This window comes from Martes martes (assembly GCF_963455335.1).
Source record: "Martes martes genome assembly, chromosome: 6".
NCBI classification, from domain to species: domain Eukaryota; kingdom Metazoa; phylum Chordata; class Mammalia; order Carnivora; family Mustelidae; genus Martes; species Martes martes.
The window spans coordinates 116116869-116129823 of record NC_137893.1 but is presented as its reverse complement, the minus strand read 5'-3'; the positions used below and the strand labels follow the sequence as shown (position 1 = coordinate 116129823).

The 12955-nt window shown below is 53.1% G+C and overlaps 1 protein-coding gene across 1 annotated transcript in view; it reads left to right on the top strand.

Moving 5' to 3' along the window:
• Nucleotides 1-246: 246 nt before the first annotated feature.
• Nucleotides 247-12955, top strand: part of SCUBE3 (signal peptide, CUB domain and EGF like domain containing 3) — a gene marked incomplete at its 5' end in the record, with an annotated part of 36798 nt that continues 24089 nt past the window's right edge. Inside the window, 2 exons of the mRNA XM_080807123.1 lie at nucleotides 247-331; nucleotides 12669-12791. Coding sequence (XP_080663249.1) covers nucleotides 247-331; nucleotides 12669-12791 — 208 coding nt within the window. The remainder of the gene's footprint in view (nucleotides 332-12668; nucleotides 12792-12955) is intronic.

Here is a 12955-nt window from a genome sequence, read left to right as displayed (position 1 = left end):
GGGCGCCCCCAGCCTCGTCGCGCTCTCCGCCTCGCTTTCCCCGGCGTCGGGCCGGGAGAAGCCGGCAGCATCGGGAGCCTCCCGCCGAGGGCGCCGCGGTCCGCGCCGCGCACCCGCAGCCCCCGGCCCGGCCCCGGAGGGGCGCCCCCTCCCCTCCCCCCTCCGGCGCGCGGGGGCCCCGCCGGCTTCCGCCCGCCCAGGGCTGCCAGACCGGCCCCGGCCGCCCGGCCTCGGGTGGCTCCAGCCATGGGCTCGGGGCGCGTGCCCGGGCTCTGCCTGCTCGTCCTGCTGGTCCACGCCCGCGCCGCCCAGCACAGCAAAGCCGCGCAAGGTAAGGAAGGAGGGGCGCGCGGCGGCGGGACTGCGGGAGCTGCGGGGGCTGCGGGGCCCGAGGGCGGGGGGCCGATTTCCGAGGGGCAGGGCAGGTGCTGGGCAAAGCGTGCCGCTGTCAGAGCCCAGCTCCGTGCACCCGCACTCTGGCTGGGGAGCTGACCTCTGGGCGCTGCGTCCCGAGCGAGAGGCTGGACGAGCCGGCAGCGACACAGAGGAGTGAGAAGTTTGGGGGGCCCTGTGCAGAAGTCGCCACGCACCTCAGAATTCTGCCCACTTCACTGCCGCCCCAGCATCTTCGAAAGATTTCTTGTCCTCCAAAAGTACGACAGAGAATCTTCCCTTCTCTCAGACACTGCCAGAAACTTAAGCCGTGGCCTGGAGAGACGGAGAGAATGAAACTTTTCAGCCACGCCATGTATTTCTTCCCCTCACCCCCAACCCTCATGCAAAGTCAGACAAAATTTCCCAGTTGTTGTCTTATCAGTAGAAAAATGTTAAAGAAAAATAGGATCTTTTCTGGAAAGCCCAGCTCGTCTCTCACTGGATGGTAGGGGGCTGAAGAAGAGAAGAAAATTTCTGACTGGTTCCCAGCAAGAATGTCGCTTTCTGCCTCTTTGGGGGGAAATCTCTTTCGTCTTGCATGGCTTTCATTTCTTATCATAATATTTATTTATTAAGGCCTCGGGTTTCCAATTCCATTTAAATCCAGGTCAGAATTGCATTAAAATAACAAAGTAAAATTCCAGGCCGGGGAGCTCTGACAGATCCCTCTAGGAATTAAAGAGAGAGAGAGACAGGGAGGCCCTCCAGCCCCCATCCCTGACCCCAGGCTCATTGCCTGGCCAGTCCCAAGGCTTTGCTGGCAGAAACCAGGCTGGTGGGCTACAGTTCTCTTGGGGACAGCCTCCCCTCCCCCTTGACCTCTTGTTGCACCCTTCCCCCATCATGTCCTCACCCAGGAAGAGATTTATATGGACAAAAAGAAAATTCCTCCTGGCAAGGCTTGGCTGAGGAGGATATGATTCTGCCTATTGTCCCAGGGGCTCCTGAAGCCAAGATGGGGTGTGGAAGTGGCTGAGCCAGAAGGGAAAGTTGAACTTGGGAGTTGGGGAAGCCTGAGTCTCTGGCACTCAGGTCGCTATGTCCTGGAGCCTGAGCCCTAGACTCTTAAGGTGCTCTTGTGTACTGCATGGGCTCCCACTCTGATAAAAGGACCGTGCCCTATCCACACCAGTCCCTTCTCCCAAACGCTGCCTCTTCAACTACCTCCTTCCTCCAACCTGTCCTTTAACAGAGCCCAAGGACCAGAGATCCACAGCTGTCACATACCACACCTCACCCCCTTCCAAACCCAAACTGCCTCCTCTCCAGTTCTGGTTCCAGACAGCCCACTCCCACCCCCAGCCTGGGAGCAGCCCCTCTCCCACTGTGGATTTGCTAGTGTTTTCATAAACAAAGCTGGCTTTTGTAGTGTGTGCTGACTTACTCATAACATGGAATTAGCTAGGGAGTTTAGTCTGAAGGAAGGAACAGATTTCATTCAGTAATCTAGAGACAAGATAAGGACCTCTTTCAAGTTGGAGCCTGTGTCTGTAGTGGCCTAGTGAGACTGTGGGGCTGGGGGCAAAAGAGGGAGCAAACTATATTCAGGGGGGTTCCCAGGGCTCATGGAGACTTCTAGAAGGGACAGGTGCCATGGGGAGATCAGCTCATCCATTGGGGATAGAAGGACTCAAAACCCCTCCCAGGTGCTCTGGGGCTCCCTTTTTCATCAAGACACCCCGCTGGGTGCTGCTGAGGGCAGGGGATGCAGCCAGAGTGGAGGCCCCTGCCCTCAAGGAACTTACATCCTCCTAGTTTTGTTTCCTGCTTATATTCAGGCTGCAGTTAACAGTGCATCTTCCTTCTGATCCCCAAGTCTAGCCAGGCATAGATCGAAGCCTGTCATTTCAGCTACCTCTGACGCTGCTGTTCAGGAACTGTGTCAGCCCGGTCTGCCAGAGGTGGCCTAACGACAGGTCTGTTGGGGTAGAGGACCCAAATCTGCAGGCCACTGCTGCAGGAAAGACAAGTACTGACTGGGCAGGGCGGCCTTACCCCTAGATGGAGTGCTGTGGACATCCTTCGCTCCCAGACAGATCTCCTGGGTATCACGCCAGCAGGTGTGCCTTCAATGCCATGTGCTTTTAGTCGAAGCTCTAGTGGGTCTCTTTAAATTACAAAGACTCTAGGCAACTGTCTTGTGCCATTATTATATCTCTGGATAGAGTGTGTGTGTGCGCGCGCGCGCGCGCGCGCGTGTGTGTGTGTGTGTGTGTGTGTATGTGAGAGAGGGAGAGAGAGACAGAGAAATTCACTGCCATCACCCACAGGAGGTAGAGCTGGGTGCCTGTGTCTCTCGTGACTTGGTTGTTAAGCCTGGATACGGACATTTTCATGTCTTTGAGAACCGTGTGTGGATGAATGGGTGGGTAAGCTCGTGTGACCAGGAGTGAGAGAGCATGAGGGTACATGGTTTTGAGTGTTTTTCAAGTGCCTGTCTGTGTATTTTAAAGTAGACAGACTGGATAACCAAGATAATTGTTAACTTAAAAGCATTAATTTGCTTTGCTTTTTTGGGGGGGTGTGCAGCAGTGGTTAAAAAGATCTAATCCTTGCTTAGGGCTCAGGTTACAGCTGAATGAAAAGGTCTCCTGGCCTCCCCAGGGGGAAACTTGTCCCCAGGGCAGACTCAGGGAGAGCCAGCCTGGCCGTTTAGTTTACCTGGTTGTTTTTTCTTCTCATTAGGGATAAAATGTTGATAAAGTCATGTATTTAGAGTTTCCAAGTAACACCATCCCCGGGACTGAGAGCGTTCATCTGGCGGCAAACAGTGTCTCTCTGTCTCCACGCGTCTCTCCGGGTCTCTGTCTGGGTGTATGTGTGTCTCTCTCTTTCTTTCCCCCACCCCTCTCTTCCTCTTTAATGTGGCTATTTCCTCTCCTCCCCGCTTCCCTGGGCTCCTGTGGCCAGCTCTTACAGTGAGGGGACTGTTCCTCCTAGCCCCTCCCTCCAAAATATGAAATGAAAACCATAACCGTGTCAGCGGGTGAGGGTGGCCCCGTGGGCAGCCGGCTATTGCCGTGCCCCATCCAGGCCACACTGGGGAGAGAGAGAGAGAGAGTGAGTCCCCACTCTTGAAGCCTGATCTTCAATCAGTTGCTTCTAAGCCTGTCTCCCCCCATCTCCATTTTTCCAGAAGGGTGGAGAAGGGGGGGTGGACTGCTTAGAAATTCCTCAGGAATCCCTTTGACCTCTCTTCTCTCAGTGACATGTCCCCCCGGGGAGGTGGGGGAAGCCTGGGGCCAGGGGAGCACTTCTCCACTTCTTACCCCTTGTCTCCTTGAGCCTCCTCAGAGCGGAAGGAGAGAGAGGGGAGCAGAAGACACCGAGGCCAGAATTACAGCAGGCAGAGAAAGAAGAAAGTTATCAGCCACCCCTAAATGAGATTGTTTTCTGAAACCTTCAGGAATCTGAGAGCATGAGAACCGGTTTGAGATGTGAGCGGCCGGGACCTGTTGTAAAAGGAGCTGGCCCTGGGTGTGAGTTTGGGAATGCGAGGTGTGCATTCACTGGGGTGTGCGAGCGTGCGTGTGCATGATTCGGTGTGTGTGTGTGTGTGTGCGTGCGCCGTGCTCCGGTGAGAGGAAAAAGGAAGCAGGGCAATGTGCATTTTGTTTTCGTTGGAGAAGTCAAGAAGTGGAATGGCTTGGTCCGGTGCCGTGGATTGAGGGTGGGGGAAGGGAACGGATGGTTTCAGACCCTTTTGCAGAGATGGAGGCAGAGGGGCTCGCTGCCTGAACTTACCCCCAGCCCTGCCCCCGGCTCTGGACCCCTCGTGTCAGGGTGTGGGCCTCCCTTGACGTCCCGTACCTCTAGCACATGACCACTTCTAAGAAAGAGTCCCTGTCAGGGCTGGAAACTGCAGGGCTGCTTCTGAGACGGGCAGTGCCCGCAAGAGGCCCAGACCCGGGGACAAGTTCTTCAGGCTCAGTTAGAAGACAGCAGTCTGGAAACAGAGGGACGGCTTCGCCTGGCCGGGGGAAAAGTGATACAGCAGCTAATTCAGGGATGCCCAAGGGGTAGAGGAGCTAGGCACCTGGGCTAGAAGGGGACAGAGACCCTCCCCTCCCCCCACTGGCCCCTCTGTCACCAGCCTGTCCTCCCATGCCTGAGTACTGCTCCCTGCCCGACTCTGTCACTTGGCTACTCCTCCTTGCTTACCCCACCCCAGTTTCCTGGGGCCCCAAGTACCTGACTGTTCTGTGTCCTTAGGTAGACTCTTTCCCCCTGGAAAGAGCGTCTACAAAACAAGTGTGTGTTTCTGTGCGTGCACGTATGTGTGAAGGTGTGTGCATCCAGCAGCTTTGGGTAGGGGAGCTGCGATGGTTGTGTTCTGGGAACTGAATCCTATCTGGGCAGGACCCCGAGGCCCCAGAACCTGGTCCTATATGGTGTATTCTCAGCTCCAAGGCTAGCCCTCTGTATTCTCCTCCAGCTGAAACATTTCAGACCGAGGTACTGTTTTGTAGTTGCTATTGGGTTTGGCCTTGGGGTGAAGAGATGACCCCTAAGTAGGGCACTGTGGCCCTCACTCTTACCTATGGTTTCCCTGTGGCTGTACCCATAGCCTTAGAGAGCTGTGGGGTTTGGATTTTGGGGCCCCAGGCCAAAGGCTTTCCACATCTGGTTCCTGATGGCACCAAGCTGAGGAGAGGCCTGGGCTGGAGGGAAGATCCAGAATAAGGAAAGAGATCTAAGGAATCCCTGGGTGAGGGTGGAGAGTCAGGGTATGTAGGGACTGGGCTGGGGGGTGGTGCTGGAAGAAAGGGGGAGCTTAAAGGATAGACCCTGGGGAGCAAGTTTACAGAGAGGACATTTTTACAAGTTTCTAATTATATTTATTTGGAGTTTTCCTCTGGCGGTTTGAAGCTGTTAACAGCAGGAACCTGTATCCCGGTGTTTGTTTTTGTTTCTAACCAGCTGCTTGGCCCGGCATAGTGAATCCGAGTTGGAGACACCTGCCCACCCCGTCCTTGCTGCAGCTCTGTCTGCGCCCACCATGGCGCACTGGGCTTCTTCCCTGCCCGCCACTCAGCCCTGCCCTCCTTCCTGTTACCCCCATGCCCGAAGCTTCAGAGCCTGCTGGGGCTCTCCGACTGGGGACAGCCAAGTGTCAGTTCCAGGCCATTCCATGATTATGTATCAGATGCTTGCTTCGTGCCCAAACTCTGTGCTGAGTTGGGTTGGGGGGAGACACGACAACGACCAAGGCAGGGACTCCTCCCCTGGGTGTTTCCGGATGATAGTATAAGGAGAGCAAGCACTGGACTGGGAGTCAGAAGACCCGGGTCTGGCTGTGCACAAGCTGTTCGTGCTTGCCCTCTCTGGGCTGGTTCCCCATCTAGGTAGTGAAAGGCCCATGTGAGATAGCCGGGCTGAAATCCCCACACACGTCATTATGCACCATCTGACACCATCACTGTCCGTGCTGTCATTTTCTCCATCCGTGTAGAGATAAGACAGATAATCACGAAGCTGGAACCTGCCTTGGCCCACTGCCTGCCTCCCCACCCCTCTCTTCCCAGTGTTCTGTTCTGTCCTTCTTACCTAAGGATCCCCTACCTACTCATCCTTGAAAGGCCCCTGATTCAGGGTGGTTTCATCCACATGGAAAAGGAGAAAATTCTTGTCCATTTGCGGTACCTTCAGATGAACAAGGAGCTGGTTTAGGGTTAAGGTGGTAGGACTTAGAGAAACTCATCAAGGCCTCTTGCTGGGTGACAAAGCTCTCAGGTTCAGCCCCGTTCCCCACCAGGCTGAGCACCAGGCACTGAGCACCAACTGCCCTTCGTCAAGCAGGCTCAGCTATATAAGAAGGGTCATATTTTCAAAAAGAAGAAGGTGCTCTGTCTCCTCTCCTTGAGGTCATCTGTGTGGTTTCCTAGACTCCAGGCCTCCCTTAACCCTGCCTATCCTCTGTCCAGGCCGAGGACGGGCCCAGGCTACAGCTGAGGTCACAGAGTCTCAGCCCGGTTCCAAGTCAGGAACAGAGCCTGAGAAGCGTGAGCTTCTGGCTTCTGAAGCCAGGCCCCAGCCAGTTCCCCTAGTTGCCCTTTTGATCTAGAGGGAGAGCACACACTCACATATACAGGTCAGGGTGTTATGGCTGAAGCCCGGGTTGGTTCTATTTTGGGTGTTAATTACATGTGGGAGGTAATGCAGAGGAAAGGATAAGAGAACTGACCAGGAGCAGCAATGGTGTGCTGGTCGCAGGTGCCTTGCTGCCCCACTGTCAAGTGCTACTTAGCACCGAGGCTGGGAACACCTGTTGGACAAGGATGCTCCAAAGAGGTGCCTGAGCAGCTCCAGATAATATCTGAAGAAACTGAGAGCCTGTGGGACCTATAGGATTCCCTATGAATCCTACCCTGGTTTCACTGGTCTCAGTCTCTTCTGGCCTCTGCATCACCAAACAGATGCACTTAAGTGGGTCTCTTACTTTCCCTGAGTTTCCTATCCCCCTACCCTTAATTTAAGACTAAATTTCCTAGGATTGCCCTCCACCCAGAACAGCTGTGGGATCAAAGGAAAATAAAAAGCTTTTTCCTTGCGGTAACATAGAATGGGGAAGATGACATAAATGTGGACCTCATCTACTCACCCACCAACCCATCCATCTATCCATCCATCCATCCACCCATCCGAGTAAATGTTTTACAAATATTGACTAAATGCCTTCAGGATATGGGTCTGTCTTGTTCACTGCTGGATGCCCAGCCCCTAGCACAGTGTTTGGCATGTTGCAAATGCCTAGTAACTCTGCTGAATGGCTGAGTGCATATGATCAGCTCCCAGCTGCCATGTAGATTTCAAAGATTCAGCAGCCATGGCCTCAGGGAGGTTTCTGGAGGGAGATACTGCACATGAACTAGAAGTTAAATAATGGTACCAGGCAGCACATAAGAGGCATCACGAGACAGTGATTGGTCAGGCGATCAGAGAGCCTGCACTCAGCCCAATCACCCGGGGTAACCTGGCTGGGGCAGGAAGGATGTCACAGTCGTGCAGGCCCATTAGGACACAAGGCAGGCTGCTTTGGACCTCCTCACTAGGTCCCTCAAATCTGCTGCTGTGAGTGGTCGGGGAACTACTGTGGTAATGTAAGGGGGGGGGGGTGTGGACTCTCCCTAGGGGTGTCTGCTTATCTGCAGCGTGCTTTCTGTTCCTTTCCATTTGCTGTTATTCCTTGCAAAATTTTGAAGCAGACGGAAGTGTTTCCTTCGGGGTCCTCCTGCTTCCCTTTGGGGAATCTTAGGAAGGAAATCTTAGGACTGCCCCTGGTCAAACAATCCACCCTTTCTGGTCCGGTCTGCCCTCTCACCCTCTAAACGCCACCCCCACATCCCACGCTCCCTCCCTACATTGAGCAGGGTATATGGAGCTCTCTGCTAGGTGAAGAAGCAAATCCAGCAGAAATGTCAGCTGGCGCTGGGAAAGCTGCTGCAGCTGCAGACCCGGGCATTCATGCCAGGAGAGGCAGGGAGGTCTTGACTCATCTGGGGTATCTCTGCAGCTGCCACTCTGCCCCACTTCAGCTTTTGATCCAGCCCCATACCTGAGGTGGGCACAAAGGCACAAAAGGAGAGCCCTCCCAAGGGATCGTGGAGGGTGGCTTTTTGGTTCCCAACTGGCCCCTCACCCACTTTGCTCTCCTCTTTGGGCAGTTCCCAGCACAGGTAGAGCAGGCGCTGGAGAAGGTACCTTCAGGGATATGTCCCCCTAACACTTCCTGTGCCATCACACGCTGTCCCAGTGCTGCCTGTCCCCACAAAGATGGCGCTCTGGTACGAGGGAGGAGGAGCAGAGAGGGGTTCAGAAACGATACTGGGGAGAAGCTGGAGAAAAGGACTAAAAATAGCCAACCTTTCTGAGCACTTACAATATGCCTGCACTGCTGTGCTAAGTACTTGACAAGTATTAACCCATCTGATGCGCACGGCAGCCCCAGCAGCCCCAGGAGGAGGTGCCATTATATTTACACTAGCACGGTAGTACTCCAGAATCCCTTTTCTCAAACACTTTTTTTTTTCTTTTTTAAAGATTTTATTTATTTATTTGACAGACAGAGATCACAAGTAGGCAGAGAGAAAGGAGGAAGCAGGCTCCCTGGCGAGCAGAGAGCCCGATGCGGGGTTCAATCCCAGGACCCTGGGATCATGACCTGAGCCGAAGGCAGAGGCTTTAACCCACTGAGCCACCCAGGCTCCCCTCAAACACTCTTGTCCTCTTGCTGTCCCCAGTGTCTTCCTGGCTCCTGCAAATGGTCTCTTCACGTTATCTGAGAGGGGCAAGGAAGGCAGATAGCTGCCCAGCCCTGCCACACCCTAGAGATCCTGATGCAGCTGGTGTAGGAGAGTGCCTAGACAGTCACTTTTTTTAAAAGGCTCCCAGGGAATCCCATTGTGCAGCCAGGGTTGAGAACCACGGGACTAGAGCAATTCATGCCCAACTAGCGTCAACTTGTTTGTCAGGCCAGTAGTAAATACTTGCTTACTGAGAGCTATGAAGAGACCATGCCTGTGGGTATTGAAGTGATCCCTGCATGGATAAATCGTGGGTGGGCAGATGTGGCAGAAGGGAGCTCTGAAAAAATGAACTGGCAGGAGGAGGAGACACTGGATATAATGGGGGCCCCTATCTCAGGCTCCACTTTGTTTGTTTGTTTTGGTGGGACCGGGGATGCAGAGGAAGAGCGCGAGAGAGAATCTCAAGCAGGCCCAGGGCTCGATCTCACAACCCTGAGATCACCACCCAAGCCGAAACCAAGAGCCGGGCACCCAACCCACTGAACCACCCAGGCGCCCCTCAGAGCTCTGCTATGGGCATGAACTGCTTCAAAAGATTCCATTCAAATGGTTGAAAGGTCCCGTCCTCAGTGAGTGACCAGCCAAGTGAGGGAAGCAGAACATGCCACACAAGAAGGCTTGCCGGCATCAGCAGAGCCGCTCAGCAATGGCGGCAAGTGAGCGGAGGCAGGCGGAGTCCCCTGGGATCAGGAACGCTTTAGGAATGGGGTTTAGCAGGAAGAGCTTTGGGGCAGACAATTTTGAGCCAGATTCGGGAAGCCGGGAACAGCGTGGCTAGAGATGAGATAACTGCATTTCAAATGTGAAGAACGCGATGGATGTGAATGCTTGGACAGGGGGAGAATGCTTCGACGTTGTAGAGGGAGGAGGTAAGAGATAGTCTTCCAGGGCAGGAACTCTTGACTGGAGAGGGATAAGTAGCGGGAGCCGGGTGATGAGGGAGTGGGTAGGATGGTGGGAAGAGCCTAGCTGCTGGAAGGGGCTACAGGATCTGCTGGGAAGCCTGGGTTTGCTGCCACCAGCCTCAGGGGCACTCTGGTCCTAGTAAGCACAGAACTGGAGGCAAAGCAAAGAACGGAGAGCCCAGATAGCCCACTGCAGACTCCAGCGAAGCACCCAATGATTCAGAGACAGACATGTCCTTCTGACATGTCCCTAGAGGAAGGGCTTCCCGATGGGTTTCCATATTGCCCTGCTGACTGCTAGAGAAGGGATGGTAAGAGACAGAAGAAGGCTCAAAGGAGGATGGACAGAATGATCATTAGTCACTGGGATTGTCCAATGTCCCAGGCTAGCCTGGAAGACTCACAAGGGCGTGTTTAAATGTGGGGACAGAGAATGTGGACTTGGGTCTCTGGGTACCTTGTCTTTCTTCACGTGTTTAACCACACTTGAAATTTCCTCTTTCCTCTCCTGACGGTCAAATGCCAATCCAGTCTCTAAAACCCAACTTGAATCCTGCTGCTCCGGGGGATTTTTGATCCACCCCAGCCTAGGAGTATCTCTTCTTAGCTCTGAGAACAGCGCTCCAGTAGAACTTCCTGTGATGTTGGAAGTGCTGTCCATTGGTAGTGGCCATTGAGCACTTGGCCTAGTGCAACTGAGCAACTGAATTTCAAACTAATTTAAATTTAAAACAGCCATCGGTGCTTCATGGCTACCACCATAGACAGCACAGTCCTAGAGCATCTGTTGTCTGAACCAGCTTCTGGACATCAGGAACCTATTTCCCAGATTTTTAATTTTATATATATATTTTATATATATATATAAAACGTTATATTACTGTACAATATTTTATATATATATATATATAAAAAATGTTACACAGATTATCTCATCAACTGCTCACAGACTCTCACGAGAAGGTATTATCCCCATTTTAAAGAGGAAGAAAGAAGAGAATCAGAAAAGCCTCCCTAGAAAGATAGAGCTGGATTTGAATCTGGGACTTACTTGTTTCAGAGCTTAGGATCTTTTTATGAGAGTGTATTTCTTCTTCCCATGTATTTTCTCCATCGGTTGCACCTACTGATACTCCACACCGCCTCTCACTATCTACTCTACTGTCCTTCTTGCCCTCTCTTATGAACTAGTCCTCATGCCCCTCTTCTCTGTGCTTTCACCTGGGGATGAGTTCCCAGGGTGGGCCAGCAGGCAGACACCATGACTGCAGAACCTGAGGGAGTCTGAGAGTAAGTGTGAGTTACAACAGTTGGAATCACGGGCCATGGCGGACGGCTGCAAAGGAGTCAGAGAGTTGGAAGGCAGAGTGCAGAGCTGAATGGAAGCTCGGAAGACTGGAGGCAGGATATTTGGGGGCACTTTTCCAAATTTCAGTTCTCTTCTTCGCCCCAGGAAGTCTCAGTCCTGCCCCTGAAGCATTCCTTGAAACCTAAAATCAGAGGACAGCTAACTGTTTCAAGCTAGGACTCCCCGGTATCTATAAATTGGAGGGATTACTGACCCACTCATTCATTCACATTCTGTTAAAATATATCAAGCACCTTAAGGATTTGGATCCCATAGTTTGGCGATTACGGCCTGAGAATCGGCATTTTAACAAAAGCCAAGCAAGGTTACAGTCCGCTGTCTTGACTGCAAATCCCACTTCTTTATTTGCAGGTGTCTACCTCTATGCTTGGGTTCCCTAGTTCACAGTTAGAAGTAGTCCCTTCCTCCTATCATCTTCCTTTTCACAGAGATTCTCCAGCCTGGCTGCCTGTTGGACTCACCTGGGGAGCGTTCAAAAAATACTGTGGGCTCGTTGACCAGGACCTCTGGGGATGGTGCTGGGCATCTCCTAGGGGAGTTAACTCTGATGACATGTAGCCAGGGTTGAGGAACCCCTCACCTTATGTCTACTGTGTCTGTGGCGCTCAACCATACCCTACCTCATGTTCCTTGTCTCTCCTTCTGGCTGGGCCGAGTCAACAGTCTTCAGCACAGTACCTTTTGCAAACACACCCCGTAAAATGTTCTCAACTGAATGCAACCTGTTGCCATATTTTAGCTCTCCCTTATCTGCACCGTAACGTTGCCCCCAAAGTTGGATTCTTTTGCCCAAAGAGGATAAATGGTTTTCTTGGCTCTGTCCTTTCAGAACCATCCTCTTTTTTGGCCTCTTCCTTCAGCAGAGCTCCGTGAGGAGCACCGTGTGTCCAAGTGAGCCAGGAGCGAGAGGAGTACGTTGGGTTAGATGGGAGAGTTCAGGGCGGCGGGCTGGACAAGCCAGAGTCAGCCAGAGAGTCACAAGAGCCCCACTGATCAGGCTTCAGGTTGCAGGTACCAGACCCTGCCCAGTCCTGGTCCCTCTGCTGTTGACAGCACAAGGGCTGAGGGAAATCTTCCAGGATGGAACTTCTTTCCTCTAAAGATTCTTGGCGCCATGGTGGGCAAGTGGGAGCAGGCCTGGTCTCAAGCAGAACTGTGAGGCTGAAGAGGATTTCTCGGGTGCCCCGTCTTCTCCCTTTCTTCCTTCCATTACCGAGGGCCGCGGGACCCTGCCACTTTCCTAGAGGCCACTGTCCCCATGCCTCTCCCCCGCCCCCCAAGTCTGCTTCCAAGAGAGGTAAACTAATTCACACTAAGTTGAATATTTCTAATCAAGGTAAGTGTGCTACCCAGTCCAAGGGGTTTTGTTTGTTTTTAAATCAAAGAGGAGTATTTCAAATGACGGAAATTTAGCTGTCATTATGGATTAATGAGGAGAATTATTTCTGAGGAGAGTGGGGATGCTTTTTGAATTCCTGAAATTACAGTCGACCCACTCTGAAATCCGAAGGGTGTGAAGCCTGCTCTTGGAGGGGGAGGGGTCATGATCCATATTTTAGAGGAGAGGGGCTTTTGCCCTTGGGGAACCACCTTCAAGACAGCCCTTGGGATGCACTGACAGAGGGTCTCACGTGTCCCCTCTGCCCCTGCCAGATGTGGACGAATGCGTGGAGGGGACTGACAACTGCCACATCGATGCCATCTGCCAGAACACCCCACGGTCGTACAAGTGCATCTGCAAGTCTGGCTACACAGGGGATGGTAAACACTGCAAAGGTGAGGCTGGGGGGGCGCCCGGGAGGGGAGGTCACTGCCACTGCCCTTGGCCGTACTGCACATGACAGTAAGGCCTGCAGTCCCTGCAGGCTCCAGGAAGGGGGTTGGGAGGGGTGGTTGTTCTTACCCCAGAGAGGGCACCATAGGGGATAGCTGAGGCTCTG